We start from the raw sequence: 18,522 nt of genomic DNA on the forward strand, positions 1-18,522 counted from the left end.
CATGACTTTATGAATTTAAGACCTTTTTAAGCCTTAATTTGTGTAAGTTCCAGATATAGATGAACCATAGATAATAGATTAAATTATTTTTATACAGTAATTTTTGATAAATATGCTAAAACACTTGCGTCCAAGGAAAGGTCTTGTTAGCATGTCTATTTTAAGCAGGTTGTGTTGTGACTCTCTGATGATCTCTGAGGATTTCAGTCATTTGTCATTCCTGCTGTTATTGTACATCCTTACAGGGACAGAGGACTCTGGCGAGATATATCTGCGGGTATTAAATATTTGGGACTGTCCATATGTCCTGTCTCCCAACCTTGCAGTCAACATCTGTCACTTTCTAAAAAAATAAATAAATAACAAGATCTGTCACTTCCTGTCCTGAGTCATGAGTGGATGTGCTCAGAGATCATCTGAACACATACTGTCCTCTAGTGCTGGACAGAGTCATGACAACTGAACACGAAAAGCCTCATAACCATCCTAATGTTTTTTTTTTTGTATAATTAATAATTGCATGAAAGGCTGCACAACTATTAGGAAAAAATGTGTTTGTCTACACTAGATCTGTTCTATTTATTTGGTAAAACGTGTTGAAACGGCTAATAATAAAATGTGACATTCTGTAATTTTGTCTAATATTCATCTTTTAATCATATTTACAAATGTCTCAACACGACAATTTTGTCTGCACTGTTCCAATACTTATGGAGGGCACTGTATGTATATATGTATAATTTCAATGCAATGTAAATTATTCACTAAAAGCCACTGTGTCTTAAATGTAAAATACACACAAGACATGTAAGTGATAAACATGGGTAATTTTTAATTCAACAAAATACTGAACATGGCAGCAGAATCTGAAATGACCCAAACTGGGGCAACACAACATACATTTACTACATTAGCAGCAGTAAAAAACAAAAAACCCACATCAATAGACCTCCATTGTTCCTGATCCTTCATGAGAAGCCAGCCCACACAGAGCCAGCAAAGGATCATGGGACATCTCCTCAGGTAGTCCTAATGTATGAACACTTCTTCAGGGTTTATGTGAAACAGAGAAATATAACAAGAGTAAAAGATGCTTCAACTACATCAGTTAGCAGATCTGATGACGTTATTTATATACATCACACGTCAACACCTGATAGCATACAAAGTTTGGCTTCAACTAAATTTGCACAACTTGCACTGCAATACTTTATATTTAAAATCCCTGATTTGATAGAGAAATTCAACTTAATCCAATTGATAAGATGGAGGTGGATACAGTACCACACAAACAAACAAATAAACAAACGTAACCTAAATCAAACACAAGTGAGGAAGGTTTGCATGCCCTCAGAGAACAGTTCATCTGAACCTCAGAAGCCACTGAACCTGTGGAGGCCGGACTCAAAGCTAAAGACTTTGTGAAACGCACCGAGCACCTGGCAATCAAATTCAGAGCACCTTCTGTTAAAAACTAAAAAAGCAGAAAATCTCTGTAAATCACAGGAAAGCAGCTGGATATTAAATTATATTGCTACCACAAAACAGAATAAAATACTTTAGATAGATTTATATATAAAAAAGTCATATCTGAGGTATATCTAATCACTGAGCGCATGACGGTCGAGATTCAGTGATCGTGTTAGTGTTACGCTGACCAACGAGTCTGATAAAAGCTGCCCGTTTCTGAACAACACTGGAGTCCATGAGATGATCGAAGAGTACAGCACTACGGACATTCAGTCTTCAGCGCTGAAGTTATTGCAGGAAACAGGCGAGCTCTGAGATATCGCCACTGTTGAGATATGAATCGAGAAACGTCCGGGTCATATTTCACCCCAAAAATCAAAAGAAAAAATAAGACATTTAACAATGCAGAAAAACAAGGAAGTCTATTTTAGGACAGTTTTTTTTTATATTGTGTAATTAATATAAAATAATAATAAAATATATATTATTGTTACTGTATTACTGAAATGCAAGAAAAAAAATGAAACAAGCGCAAATGTGAATATATTTTAGGTAAATTTTAGTTGTATTTAACAAATAAATAAAAAAATCTGTTATTTTTCGCATTACAGTAATGAAAATTTGGGGGAGATAACTGTTGCTCAACAATGACATTAATATATATATATATAAAAAACGTAAAAATTATTCCTGTATTATTACTCATATTACTGTGATGCAACAAAAATATTTAAATTATTAAACACAATTGTAAATATATTTTAGGTTGACTTTTGTTGTATTTAACATCGATTTTGAAAAAATCTGTATTTTTTCACACTACAGTAATGATAATTTGGGGGAGATATGTTGGTGAACTATGACATTAATGCTATAAGATTTTGAATATTCATTACTGTAATGCAAAAAAAGTTATCATTACTGAGATGCCATAAAAAATATTTTTAAAATTCAAAAACACAACTGTAATTATATTTTAAGGTACTTGTACTTAACAAATAAAAACAATTATATTAATTGTGGGATAGTATTTTTTCACATTACAGTAAAGATAATATGCAATGCCCAAGAGCTTTATTTTCTGCTAAATTAAATGCTGTATAAAGAGAATAAAGCCTTTACTACGAACTTTTAGTTTTTTATTTTGCAACATTATTTTGTCGACAATTAAGCCCAATTTGGCGCATAAGATTGATTTTTTTCTGTGATGTGCAAAAAAAAAAAACATTCTATATTACTGTGATGCGAGGAAAAATATATTAAATTTGTAAAAGCACACCTGTAAAAATATTTAAGGTAGTTTTCTTGAACCAAATTCCTTAAACTAATTTAAATTAATTTGTGATATCTTCATTAAAGTATTTGTTTTGCATGATGCTAAAGATATGCTAAGATGTGCTTAACATTTATGAAAAATAATGCCACTGTGCAAAAAATCCTGCAAAAATTCTCATGAATGTATAACTATTTTTCGTTTCGATTTTCAGACGACTTATGACCCAGATTTTTCCTGGTGAGATTCACCATACTGCTGAGAACTATTGCTGTAAGAGTGAGCGGTCACACAATCACATGCACAGAGTTTACCTGAGTAGTGTAGCGGATAAACATCACACGCTTTCCTGATGCACCGAAACATTGAGCCGTGATTGAAAGCAAACCTGTAACGCAGCGCTGCTCTTCACGCGGCCGCAGAACTAACACGTCGACTGCAGCTCTTGTCACTTGGAAACAACGAACGAACGCTGAACTGATGGCACGTCTGACTTCAGATACTTCAACACAAGCAGATGCTACATTAAAACCAATCCCGACGCTGCGAAAGGCAACTTGAATCGTAACAGTCCCGCTGCCTTCCGCTTCCAGTGTCCCAGACAACTGCCGTCACTGCCGGAAACACAACAAAAAACATCCCACGAGACGTTTCCAGGAAGAAAGGGTACGTTAATACTAGACTAAAATTCACGGAGTACAAAAAGGACCTTGTGTGCTCTTGGAAGGTTGCGTAACAGTCATCACATCGTCGCGTAGTCTTGATAAAACCCAAGGGTCGAGCGTTCAGATGGAGGTATTCATGGAGTGAAGGCAAAAAAACAACAAAAATGGCATTAAAACCGATGAGGTAACGTGTGCTCATATCCCAGCAGTCTGAAACGATCCCCTGAATGCCCTCTGAGAGTTCGGTTTTCTCGCGTTTGAGGTTTCTCCGTGTGTCCCTTCCTCTCGGAAGAGTACAGTAGATGAATGTGCTGGTGAAAGCGATCCAACGATGCAAGAAGAAGAAATTAAATACATGACGATCCAGAGATCAAATTAGCAGCAAAGTTCACATTTATTGGAGCGATGAACGCAGTGGTTCGCAGTCTCTGATGTTTGGTGGAGGGCGTTCAGGTGCTGGACTCTTTGGGAGGAAGGTCCGTGTTGCTGTCGGACGTCATCATCATGGAGACCAGGCACTCCGAGGTAGACGTGTTGATGGTGTTGGTTGTCTTGGAGATGGTGGAGAGGCGCTCCTCCACGCAGCCAGCCGACAGTCGCGCCTCTGCGTCGTGGTCCCAGCACTCCTCGATGGTCTCGCACAGCTGGCCCAAACCCTGACCAGACCGCAAAAAGAGGTCAAAACTGGGTCAAGATCATTTAAAGGATTTCAAAATTCTAATTTTTACATTTAAAATTGAAAGATGTCACAAGCTAGATCTGCATGCATAGGGCTGCACAATACTCCATTCGATCACATGGGCATATTTTTAAATTATCAAAATGTGCTTATCAAATCAAAAACTGGCAATTTAATAACTAGTCTAATACTCTAATACTAATACTATAGAATTTTCGACATTTTTGTAGGCAGAAGTTAAGACATTTCAGCAGTATTCCTTCAAAAAATATCTTCGATTTGAAACGTAAGCTTGAGGGTTTGAACGTTGGAAAGGAAAGAATATAAGACACAAATAGTAGTAACTTGTGTAAAAGAGAATAATTGTAGTTTCTTTTACAATACAATTGCAATTTACAACAGTATTAGATTAAGTAAATTATTAAATAAAACCATTATTGCAATTTCACTGTCAAATAAAAAAAATCAAGTATTTAAGAACATTATATAAAAATTTTTTTTACAACAGTAATACGTCTTAATTTTTGTAAGAATAACAATAATATTGCTATTACTACTACTACTACTAAAGTAGTAAATTAAAACTATAAGAAACAAACATTTTACTGTAATATTTTAATAAAAATATTTAGGTATTTATCATGATAAGACATTTATTTTACACTAAAACTGTAAAATTACATTGCTAATACTTATCTCTGTCTTAACTTCAAACCATCAAATATTTATTTGGACAGAAAACTCCAGGGAGCCTTTAAAGCTTCACTTTTGTTGAGAAGCACTTCTCATTATGAGTTTGAGAAGATGGCTGGTGCATGCTGTATTCCCAAATGCACTTTAAAGTGACTCAAACTCAAAGCGGATGCAGACATTAGTTTGTGTGCAGCAGCATTTACTGCAAACCGAGCCGCATTGAAACACTCAAAACACTGCATCATGAGCTGCCCACGTGTAAAAGAACACAGAGCTGTGAAACATGCAGTGCTTATATTTACTCAAATCACAGTCTTTGTGATATGATAATTGCACTAAACCGTAAATAAGATTTTTGTTTTATTTATTAAGTAATTGTGTGGCTCTAGCTTCTACTCAAAAGTACATTCTCACCGGATGTTTGATCCAGCAGTCTTTAAAGACGGGTCGCATCTTCTTGTGGACGACCGCATCTTGAAGGTCTTCCAGTGAAGGATGTTGGCCCACCTCCTCCTCAAAGGGCAGCTGGTACTCACCTACAGGACCTGAGTGAGACATCAAAATCATTAGCTTTATAAAACACGTGTGATCAGCTTCGAACAAACACAAAATAATTAGCTGAACTATACCTTATTGTACTGTAAATCATTAAAAAAATAACTATAGTGTTAATTTTGTGCTGGAATGTAACCTAAAACGACACATTTTCCGTTTGTTTAGAGCAATTTCGTAATTCACATGGGTCATACTTCTCAGGTCAGAATATATTGAAATCCGTATTGATTAAATTTGTATAAGAAAAATTCATCTGAATTTATAGACAGAGCTTTTTGTTTCAAGTAGTCAATTACTTAATATAAAACATTGACAGTTCTGTACTTAAAAGTTCAATTATTTTGATGTGTATTCGATTATTAAACATGTTACTCCCAAAATGAAAACTACGGTGCCCAGACACACTCGGAGGTCTGTATGTTTGTGCAGACTCACCATCGGAGGCGGTGCAGCGAGACACCAGCTCCCACAGCACCAGTCCTAGAGAGTACATGTCGATCCTTAGGAAGGCGTCCCTTTGGAAATTAATGGCTCCCTCCAGCACCTCTGGAGCCATGTAACGCCGAGTTCCCACCTGTGGCGGGACAGAAAACACAAACAGTGATTCACTAGAGACAGTTTCACCGCCATCCCAGCCCAGGGGAGTCTGGGGACCATCATGATGTGCTTCAAATTCACACTTATTTGAACTTAAAAATGGTTGAATAAATCAAAAGAGACTGAAACATAATTGGCTGAAACATTTACCATTTTTATGGTCTTATTTGCACAACTCTTCAGTGAAATTGATTTGATCTTGGACTCAAAGCCTCACATATCTTACATCTATTTATTTAGCAGATGCTTTTATCAAAGCCACTTACAAATAAGGAACATCATAAGCACTTTATCATAAGAGCAGTGATATTTACAGTACACAGTGCCAAGTATAAAACAAATTAGACTAATGTTCTTTGAATTTGCAATTATATTTTTTGACTAGGTTTATGGATTATTGTTGGTCTTCATATATTCATTCTGAATTGATGCACCAGAACACCAACAAATAATATTTATAAGCACCACCAGTAAAAAGTTTAGGGTCAGCAACAATTTAAGCAAATCAGCAAGGACGCATTAAATTGATCACAATTCAATTGTTACAGAACTGAGAGTGAAGACATTTTAATGTTTCAAAATAAATACTGTTCTTGCAAACTTTCTATTTATTAAATAATCTTGAAAAACAAAATGTATAATGGTTTCCATAAAAATATAAATCAGCAAAACTTTTCAACATTGACAAATCAGCATATTAGAATGATTTCTGAAGGATCATGTAACACTGAAGACGGGAGTAATGATGCTGAAAATTCAGCTTTAATCACAGGAATAAATGACATATTCATGTATAAAACAGCTCTTTTAAAGTGTAATACTATTTCACAATATTACTGTTTTTACAACATTTTTGCTTAAATAACTGCTGTCTTTCAAAAACATTAATTTTACCAACCCATAGCTGAAGAGTAGTGTTTCTTGGTGCAGAAGGTTTTATTAGGTAACTTCAGTGCATTAATTCCCATATTTAGCATGGATATGAACAGGCAGATGGACTGAACTGTAGTCAAAGGCTTGGCTTCATCTTTGAGACACTCACCTGGCCGTGTGTATCTCCAGGTGGTTTCCCAGGCTCAAAGCGGACAGCCAACCCAAAGTCTGCAATCACTGCGGTCAAATCAGTCTTGAGCAGGACATTCTTACTCTTGAAGTCTCTGCAAATCACAAACCTCAAATCACCCAATGTTTACAGACATCCTCTGGCACATCACTACACAGCAAGATCATAACATTTACACATCTCTTTTAAAAGTACACATCAAATGCTCAAAGATCACTGTCCTTTCAGATCTGTATTGATGTTGAGATTCGCTTTGGCTCAAGTACCTGTGTGCGATGGCAGGTTTGGGTCCCTCTGCTCGGTAAGGAAGGTCTTCATGAAGATACGCCAGGCCACGGGACATACTTGCAGAAATATGGCACAACTGAGGCCAGCTCACTGGGTTCCCCTTCAGGTAATCTGTTAGTGAACCCTGCAATGCATACAATTTGGGCTTTTAATAAAGATTATGGCTTTTTTTTATTAAATAAAATGCAATATTGAAATAAAATACTTATAGAAGTTACTGAAATAGAATATAATTTTTTTTTTAAATTAAGTTTCAATTTTAATTCAACTATTTACAAGGAATCATTGCTCATTTTCATTATTTACTTGATATACAAAAAAAAGCCCACTAATAAAAATAATAAAAACACAAAAAATACCAACATTTTGACTAAAACTGAAATAAAACAGAAACCATAAAATTAAAAACTAATTCAAAAACCCTCATTGATACTAAGATAACACTGGTCAAAAATTCAATACATATCTATAGATACAACAGTTTTTATTTGGTGCACCTTTAAAATATTTACATTTACAGAAAAAAAAAAACATTTCTAAAGCAATGCAGATATGCAATGAAGGGAATAAAGCATGTGTGGATTTAATTTATACTCTTAATTTAAAACTCGTCTGTCCAACTTGATTTGGGACTCAAAAATTAGTGTTTCTTACATTCATAAATTCAATTTATTCAAAGCCACTTACAAATACGGATCACCACAAGCACTTAATCATAAGAGCAACATTTACAATACACAATGGCAAGTTTCAAACATAAGATAGATTAGCCTAATGTTTCTTTAAATTTGCAATTATATTTTGACTTTATAGTGTGGAGATTGTCGGTTTTTATTTATTCATTCTGAATTGATGCACCAGAACACCAAAAATTAATATTTATATCCATGCCTTTACATACAACAGTTTTTAATCGGTGCATATTTAAAACATTATTTGATCCATTATACCCCACAATAGGGTTTTGTCATTTCTCTAGGTACATTTTGGGAAAAATAAACTCTCAATTACCCGTTCATGGAATTCTGTGACCAGCCACAACTCCATCTGAAGGTTTGTGCCGCGTTTTTCTGCTGAGATGTAGTGTAGAATATTCTCGTGCTTAAAACCCTCGGTGAGGTAAATGTCTCTTTCATTTTGCCACGACTGCTTGTCCTGTTAATAAACACATTATTTCAGAATCAAGCACTATATACACACCTCATTTGAGAAAAAACACACAAGCAGTCCTGTTTGAAAAGTGCATGAGTGGAGTATTTACCTGGATGGGAAATATTTTCACTGCCACATATTCACTCAGTAACTGGGCCTTCCACACGCAGCCAAAGCGCCCTCTGGCCTTCAACTCCAGCAACTGCAGCGGCTTCAGGCCAACCAGAGGAGACGGTGGAGGAAGACGAGCATCCTAATTACAAAAATACAAATAAAGGCTCGTTTTAAAACACAGATAAGAAACAGTATCTGATGAGCAGTACAAGTTAATCAAAGTAAATAAACTTAAAAGGACATATAGAGTGTGGTAAAATGTAATCTTTGGGACTAAATTACATCTAAATGCAAAATATACTTAAAATCTTTTCAACAGTCATTCATCTGAAAGAAAACTACAAGCATAACCCAATAATAATCTCAGGGTTTAAACTCAGACATATGCAAAGCATGGAGTCGGTAAGATTTTTTAATGTTTTTGAAAAGACTTCACCAAGCCTTGCTCACCAAGGCTGCATTTATTTGACCATAAATACAGTAAAAATAGTAAAAATTGTGAAATATTATTATAAAGGTAAATAACTGCTTTCTATGTGAATATATGTTAAAATGTAATTTACAACCCAAATTCCGTAAATTTTGGGATGTTTTTTAAATTTGAATAAAATTAAAACAAAAAATTTCAAATCATACGAGCCAATATTTTATTCACAATAGAACATAGATAATATAACAAATGTTTAAACTGAGAAATTAAAAAAAATTTATGCACAAAATGAGCTCATTTCAAATTTGATGCCTGGTACAGGTCTCGAATTAGTTGGGAAGGGGCATGTTTACCATGGTGTAGCATCTTCACTTCTTTTCAAAACAGTTTGAAGACGTCTGGGCATCGAAGTTATGAGTTTCTGCAGTTTTGGTGTTGGAATTTGATCCCATTCTTGCCTGATATAGGTTTCCAGTTGCTGAAGAGTTTGTGGTCATCTTTGACGTATTTTTCGTTTAATGAAGCGCCAAATGTTCTCTATAGGTGAAAGATCTGGACTGCAGACAGGCCAATTCAGCACCCGGACTCTTCTACTATAAAGCCATGCTGTTGTAATAGCTGCAGTATGTAGTTTTGCATTGTTCAGCAGTCATAGCGCTTTCCAAAACATGCAAGCTGCCCATACCGCATGCACTTATGCACCCCCATACCATCAGAGATGCTGGCTTTTGAACTGAACACTAATAACACGCTGGAAGGTCTACCACCTCTTTAGCCCGGAGGACACAGTGTCCATGATTTCCAACAAGAATGTCAAATTTGGACTCGTCTGACCATAGAACACTTTTCCACTTTGAAACAGTCCATTTTAAATGAGCCTTGGCCCACAGGACACAACGGCACTTCTGGACCATGTTCACATATGGCTTCCTTTTTGCATGATAGAGCTTTAGTTGGCACCTGCAGAAGGCACAGCGGATTGTGTTTACTGACAGTGGTTTCTGGAAGTATTCCTGGGCCTATTTTTGGCGCTTTTCCACTGCATGGTACGGCACGGCTCACTTTTGGGGGTACAGTGCCTGGTACTTTTTTTAGTACCACCTTGGCCGAGGTTCCAAGCGAACCATACTGTTACCAAAACGTGACATGTAAACTCTGCTGATCACTGATTGACCGGAGAAAATTGTCACTGCCTGAGTCATTGAACTTGCAGCATGACACACAACAGACCCGCTAGATTTAAATAAGCACAGCCAGCAAAGGATCGAACGCAACCGTTTTGAATGAGCGCACCTTTCTTTTAACAACCAAAAAATGGCTGTTGTCTGTTGAGGAAGTACAGACTGTCCTCTCGTTGATAGCCGAGGAGCGGTCCAGCGAGAGCTTGATGCAGTGACGTGGAATGGAAACATTTTTCAGGAGTCACAGCAGTAGAGGCGGCGCAACTATAATGACACGTGAATAATCCCGCCACTCTAAAGCGGTACTAAACTGCACTGGAAATGCAAACTGAGCCGACCTGAGCCGAGTCATACCACGCAGTGGAAAAGCGCCATTAGTAATGTCAATAACAGAATCATGCCGATAAGTGATTCAGTGTCGTCTGAGGGCCTGAAGACCACGGGCATCCAACAAAGGTCTTCGGCCTTGTCCCTTACGCATTACGAGATTTCTCCAGTTTCTCTGAATCTTTTGATGTTATGCACTGTAGATGATGAGATTTGCAAAGACTTTGCAATTTGACATTGTGGAATACTTTAAAAACAATGTTCCTCAATCTTTTTATGCACTCTTTCACAGATTGGAGAGCCTCTGCCCATCTTTACTTCTGAGAGACTCTGCCTCTCTAAGAGATCCCTTTTATAGCTAATCATGTTACAGACCTGATGTCAATTAACTTAATTAGTTGCTAGATGTTCTCCCAGTGGATTGTTTTCAAAATTTCTTGCTTTTTCGGTCCTTTGTTGCCCCGTGCTAATTTTTTTGAGACCTGTAGCAGGCATCAAATATGAAATTAGATCATTTAATGGATTAAAGTGTAAAATTTCTTCGTTTAAACATTTATGTTCTCTATGTTCTATTGTGAATAAAATATTGGCTCATGTGATTTGAAAGTCTTTTAGTTTTCATTTTATTCAAATTTAAAAACACGTCCCAACATTTCCGGAATTCGGGTTGTATTCCTGTGATCCAAAGCTGCATTTTTAGCATCATCACTGCAGTCTTCAGTGTCACATGATCCTTCAGAAATCATTCTAATATGCTAAATTGCTGCTCAAGAAACATTTATGATTATTATCAGTGTTGAAAACAGTTGTGCCGCTTTACAGTTTTGTGGAAACTGTGATACAAATTTACACATAGCTGTCAGACCTGGCCGATGTCGACATGTCTGTAGGGTGGTTTTCGTTGGTGGTATGCCCAGCAGGCGAGCACCAGGCCCAGACAGAGAATGGCTAAAGGAAGAAGAGAATAAACCAGCACACCCCACAGAGACGGCCCCGGCTGAGGAGGCTGGATCTTTACTATAAGAAAACACAAATCATTATGTCAGCAATAACCGATAAGGAATATAATCAGGTGTAAAATAAAATGCATAATAAAATAATTACAGTAGCAAACATATCGCTTAGACTAAAGCCATTATAAAATTATCCAACTGTGGCTGAACAATTTTATATTAATGCACCAACTGTCGTATCTACCATCACCTAAAGCTACACAACTAAAATATAATATTTAGAAAAATTGTTTGCTAATAAATGCAAATATTGATCATATAGCTATTGCCATCACTGTATAAAATTAAAACGCCATGGTTCGAGGACATTTTGGTAATAAAGCGTCACCTCTTAACCATGGTAAAATCAACCAAAGACCATTAAAAGTAACATTTCATATACAGATATTTTTTAGGCAAAAGATCCTAAAGGATGGGCCACACGGCTGTGAGGTGACATATGGAGGCTGGCTTACCTGCAGGAGCGATGGCTTCTGGCAGGTGTGTGAACTTCTCATTGCAATAGTTTCCTTCACAGCAGCAGAAGAACACCTGCGGACTCTCCTCCGTGGCCACACACTCCTGTCTGCTCTCACACACACACACACACACACACAGGGATGAAAGGGGTAGATCTAAAATTAGTCATAGTAAAACGGCACTGAATGAATTGCTACATTAAATAAATCTAAATGTAGTAACTGACGTCTGCAAGGAAAGCATAAAATACAAGCAAAAACAGCATCGTTTTCAGTCATTCAAAAGAGTTTATATGTTTCAAATCCTCACTGATCAATATCTAATGCGACACATTTGAATGTTTTCACAAGAAAATATGGCTCTCGGCTGGAAAAAAACAGCTTGTTTCAAAACAGACACCATGTAAGGGACACTCAACAGAAATGAAAATTCTGTCATTAATTACATAAGCTTAAATTGTAACCAACAAACAGGTTTAGATTTTAACACTAATACAAAGTGACAGTACAGACATTTATAATGTTACAAAAGATTACCATTTTAAATAAATGCTGAAAAAATGTATCATGGTTTCTACAAATACCTTAAGAATAAAATGTTTTCAACATTAATAATGACAGTTTCCTGAGCAGCAAATCAGTATATTATTATGATTTTTGAAGGATCATGTGACACTGAAGACTGGAATAATGATGCTGAAAATTCAGCTTTGCATCACAGGAATAAATTATATTTTCCAATATATTCACAAAGAAAGCAGTTATTTTTAATTATAATAATATTTCACAATATTACTATTTTTACTGTATTTATAGTAAAACAAATGCAGCCTTGATGGGTATAAGAGACTCAAAATCATTCAAAAAGCTTCCTGACCCCACACTTTTAAACAGCAGTATGTTTAATTAACTTCTGACTGTTACATTAAATTAAACCTATGATAAGACATTAAATTAAATAACTTTTTAAAACTCGTTTGGCACAAGTTTTGATGTTACCTGTCATAACAGTTGAAGTCGTCGAGCCAGCAGCCTTTTTTGACCAGACGGATGGTTCCGGTGGAGTTCAACCAGGAGGCGTAACAGTGCAGCCTCTTTTCTTTCTCCCCCTCACACCTCTCAAAACCGCTCTGATTGGTTTTCTCCGTTCGCCAGTTATCATTGTAGTAGACACACTCTCTAGTCGCCACCTCCGCCTGACTGCCTCCTGACAGAAAACACAGAAAGGAAGAGATTGAAATGGATTTTCTTGACCAAACAGTTGACAGTACTGTCAATATTTTGGTTACCAACATTCTTCAAAATATCTTCTTTTGTGTTCAGCAGAAGAAAGAATCTCATACATGTTTGGAATAACCTGAGGATTAGTAAATGATGGGAGAATTTTCATTTTTGGGTGAACTATGCCTTTAATTCACAGTATTTACATTAATGCATTAGAAAAAATGCATGCAAACAAATTATGTATGGCAAACAACTTGAAAAAAGTTTTGCTTGTACATCTTTAAAATACATGCTAACGGGTTTGATATTTTCTTATGCAAGTGACATTAAAAGTGTGGCTGGTTGTATCTATCCAAGTATTATTCAACAAATAACTGAATTAGAGCATATTACGCAAACATTTTCAGTCGCAAAAGATTTTAGAAGATCACAAGCAACATTTACCCGTCAATGAAAACCTAATGAGATGTTTAAACACTTCAAACCCCGTCATCAGAAACCCCAGTGTGTGTTCAACTAGCCATCAAACCCCCGAATCAAAACACACAGCCACAAACCACACGCTTCATGGGTAGATGATTTAAGACCCGTGAATTGAGTTTTTGTGGTCTTTAAGAAAATCACCAAATCAAATCCAGATGCCGGATCAGCTGTCAGAAGGCACATCTTGTCTTCGTATAACCAACGCCGCAATGCTGTGCATCACTGCACACATTTGCACAAAGAACTGGGTCAAGGATTATGAGATGATTACATAGCGTAAGACCCACACAACAGGCGAGCAGAAACACATACATCCTAAGGTCAGACTAAAATGGGGGAAAATAGCAGAATATGACATCATGCTGGAAAGGGAATACAAGCAAAGTGGTTGCAGGTCATGCATGTGTTAAAAATAAATAAAAACAAAGCCTGCCTCTTTAAATGTGATATATAGCTGCTGGCCATCCTTCCCCTCTGCAGCTCAACATATTAATTATAGGAATGAATTTTTATTACCATTTTTATTTGCTTTCCGTTTTATTTTCTGACAGTTTTAATGCTTAACCATGAAACAAGCATTTATTTGTCTTTATTCTGTTAGCACATTCTTTGACCGATTCTTACTTTAAAATAATTAAATTTTTTCAGTCTTATTTTTACACCATTGGCAATTTTTTTTGGGATGTCTTTAACCCAAACCTCAACCTATCAAATATCAACTAAATATTAACTATACACTGAAAAAAGTGTTAAGTGCAAACTATTTATTTGAGCTACATTTAAATAAATAAAATAATGTTAATTTAGTCAACTAAATTTATTTAAATGTAGCTAAAATAAATTGATTGCAAACACTTACCTTAAAAATTTTTATAAATTCAATTAATCTTTTTTTTTCAGCGTATATACATTTTTATTTGTCTTGTCTTTAACTAAACTTTTTCTGTTTTTCTGACACCATTGAACCCAATGATGAATTTAGAATTATTAAAGTTTTTTTTTATACAATTTAAGCAATTACCATTTACAAATAATTAGCTTTTGGACACCACTGGCACTGAACCTGATGCTTAATAACTGTTATTATTTTTAAATAACAACCATCTTTTTTGATGTCGCTTTACTCGAAGCTCAATTAATATTATTGAATAATCCCCCCCTTTTTTTATTAAACAACTAAAAGACAGTGTTTGTCACTTTAACTGAAAATCATTAGAAATAATTGTGTCTCTATTTCTAGGGGAAAATAGCAGATTACAAAATAATGTTTGATGGGCTACACAGGCACATTACAAGGTTAATGCACATTACATACCTAAAAAAAACAAAAGAAAAACAAAGCCTGTCCCTTTAAATTTGACATATATGCACTGGCCACCCTTCCCCCTGCAAACGTAACCCCACCTACTCACTAAAGCACCCAGGATCAAGAGAGACGGGGCTACAGAAGCTTTAGCGCCAGGGTTCATGTTATGAGTTGATGTTCATTTTGCGTTTATTGGCAAAACACTCGCTGATAGATTAATGTATGGATTCTCTGTCACTGATACTGGGTGTCACATGATAACCCCGCAGCTGACACACACACACACACTGATGTAGAGGGTGTATCAAAGACTCTTTTGTTTTGAGGGGGGTTTCCTCCTCGCAGGGACCTGTAAGGGACTCCATTACAAATCAGCTTTCATGATAAGAAGATTTCCTCACTGTTCCCCTAAAACGATGATTAAAATCAATACATCAACATCAATAACTGGACAAAGCACAACGCTTTGTCTACTGGTCAAACAAACAAACTGGACTAGACGTGAAATCAAAAGTGGGAAAATAAAAGCATAGTTTTGAATAATTGATACACAACAATATATATATAAATATCTATCTATATACACACACACACTTTGAAGTCAATAATATATACAAAATAATGAAAAAAGAAAAAGTTCCCCAAACTTTTCATATTTTGTTTTTAGTATTTTTTCGCTTCTCTTCTTCCTTTTTACACCAGCTGACCTGATGCTTTTATTACACCTGAATAACATTTTAACCAACTTTTTATCAGTTAAACCAAAGTCCAACATGCTATTATTATTAGATCATTTTTATTTGCCTTGTTTTTAATACAACTCAGTGCTCAACCCATTATTATAAAACAACTTTTATTTGTTATTTTTTCCATCTTTCTGACACATTTACCCCAATGCTCAAGATATGCTTATATAATTATTATTATTTTAAAATAATTTGTAAATATAAAAAAAAAAAATACAGATTATTTTAAAATAATAATAATAATAATTTAGACACCACTGGCACTGAACCTGATGCATAAAACATTGTTATTTTTATTACAACTAATTGTTTAATTTGTATCAAAGTACACCACTGTTTTGAACAATAAACACTTAATCTGTCATGGCAGCTCATGACAAAAAAATGGTTTAAATTCAAATATATAAATAAATAAATGTGCCTTTTGGCAGGCGATGTTTGTCCACACATTTTCACAAACATATTATAAAGGACTAAATGCACTTACAATATAGAAGGCAACAATCCCACCTAAAGATATGAAATGTCTTATAAACCTGCAATGAAAACAAACCAATTTGAGAAACCAAGCGTTACATGAAAACATGAGGCGATTGAGTGTTTCAACAAACCACCAGCTGTTTTACTTTTGTTCTTGGTGCCACGATGCCTTTAAACAACCAGAAATATCACACAAGCAACTTTAAAACAGCCTACTAGAGCTGTATCAACCCTAAATAACGAAATATCTCAAATTGAGTTCAAAGAATGAACAGCTAATTCGTGCTACATTGGCTGTGTCTCCAAACCTAGTGCGCGGTCTACATAGGCTTCTTGACTGGGTTTAGTAACACATCCAGCCACGCTATGATTAGATACTATCGTTTTGATTGAAGACGAACCAAATCTCTGTAAGTGAGCGGCTTACCTGTGCACCAGACGAGTGCAAAAGTCAGCCAGGTAACAAACATATTCCTTCCTTCGAGGATCCTGGCGATAAATGTTGTCCTTTATGCCGCGAAAGCATTTAAGAATGAAATGAAACGCATGAAGGCCTGCGCGCTATTCTTCACCCGCTACAATAACAGCACGAGCTCTTCACAACAACACAGTGTATCCCTCAGACGCGCGCGGATCCGAAACAAAGTCCCTGATGCCGCAAACATCCAGCTTCTCATTCTGACCAGGCGGCAGCAGAGGGAGCGTGAGTTTGGGCGCTTGGAATAGAAGCGAAGCCCCCTTGTGTGTGTCCTGGTCTGGAGCGTGTTTCTCCCCCTCTGCCGGAGCAGTTGGAGGGGGAAGGAGGGACTGATATGCGAAAAGCTGAACGCCGTCCAAAATGGCTCCTGAGAGCCACAGCAGCGGTGCCAGCAGGAAACCCGGATGTTCACCAGGGCCACTGTGTGGACTCACTGCTGCTTCATCATCAGTCCAATGAGAGCAATTCAATCGAGACTAATAATAATAATAATAATGTAGCCTCAATAGAATTTCTAATTAAGTGCAACATAACTAGGCTTATTTAAAACAATAAATTAATTAAATCAAAAACAAATTCTCATATAAACTCCAACAATTATGTTAACTTGCAATATTTTAATTATATAATTAATTAAATTATAATTATGTGACCCTGGACCCCAAAACCAGGTCAATATTTTGACATTTGAAATCACCTTTAAAGTTAAAGTCCAAATGAAGTAGCAGTGCATATTACTAATCAAAAATGAAGTTTTGATATATTTACAGTAGGAAATGTACAAAATATCTGCATGGAACATGGTCTTAATATCCTAATGATTTTTGGCACAAAAGAAAAAAATACAATGTATTGTTGGCTATTGCTAAAAATATACCTGTGCTACTTATCACATATTTACATTTACACTTTCATTTAGTCATTCAGCAGACGCTTTTATCCGAAGCGACTTACAAATGAGGACAACAGAAGCAATCAAAATCAACAAAAGAGCAATGATATGCAAGTGCTATAACAAGTCTCAGTTAGCTTAGTAAATAATAAATTAAAAAGAAAACAGTTAGAATAGAGCAAGCTAGTGCTGGAGATCTTTTTTGCTTTTGTTAATTGTATAATAAATAAAAAGAAAACAAATAAATCAAATACAAAAAGATTAGAAAAGCTAGTGTTAGTTAAAAAAAAGAACAAAAAAGAAAACAAGCAGTTAGTAAATGAATAGAGTGCAAGTCTAAAAGGGACACGTTTTTTTTAAAGAATAGAATTAGAATAGAGAGATGATAGAGTCAGAGGGTCAAATAAATATGCAAGAGATGTGTTTTAGCCGATTCTTGAAGAGAAGGGAGGGAACATTTAATTTAAAAGTCCTTGAAAGTGATTTTGTGCCTCTTTGGGATGGCACCATAAAGCGACGTTCACTTGAAGAACGCAAGCTTCTAGAGGCACATCAATCTGAACTAATGCATTTAGGTAAAGAGGTGCAGAGCTTTTGTAGGCAAACATTGATGATATAAATATTTTACATAATATGGTCTAAATGAATGAAATAAAATATTACCGATGTGCTTATTTGCACTATTTAAACTATATTATATATTTTAAAAAACATTAAAATGAACCCTGCTTTAACATTGGACTCGAATATAAAATGTCTAAAGCTAAAATATACCTAAGTAAAAATAAACTGAACATGTCTGTGTTCAATTGTACTGTTCAAACTGTGATACCTTAGACTGAGCTGTATTCAAATGCATGCAAACATGTGACCTGATACGGACAGACTTAGGACAGTTTCAGATGTCTAGTGAAGCAGCGCTAAATCAGGCATGTCAAACGTTTCTTCTCTACTC

The 18,522-nt window shown here is 35.7% G+C and overlaps 1 protein-coding gene across 1 annotated transcript; it reads right to left on the bottom strand.

Moving 5' to 3' along the window:
• Nucleotides 1-2,313: 2,313 nt before the first annotated feature.
• Nucleotides 2,314-16,917, bottom strand: LOC306845727 (activin receptor type-2B-like). The gene is made up of 11 exons (XM_079378688.1): nt 16,625-16,917; nt 12,958-13,165; nt 11,956-12,065; nt 11,353-11,504; nt 8,545-8,688; nt 8,295-8,438; nt 7,262-7,407; nt 6,975-7,089; nt 5,771-5,909; nt 5,195-5,325; nt 2,314-4,064 (listed from the first exon to the last, which is right to left on the bottom strand). The coding sequence occupies exons 1-11, from the start codon at nt 16,665-16,667 to the stop codon at nt 3,858-3,860; spliced, it is 1,539 nt and encodes a 512-aa protein (XP_079234814.1). The 5' UTR covers nt 16,668-16,917; the 3' UTR covers nt 2,314-3,857.
• Between the last annotated feature and the right edge of the window lie 1,605 nt (nt 16,918-18,522).

This window comes from Barbus barbus (assembly GCF_936440315.1).
Source record: "Barbus barbus genome assembly, chromosome: 26".
Classification (NCBI taxonomy): domain Eukaryota; kingdom Metazoa; phylum Chordata; class Actinopteri; order Cypriniformes; family Cyprinidae; genus Barbus; species Barbus barbus.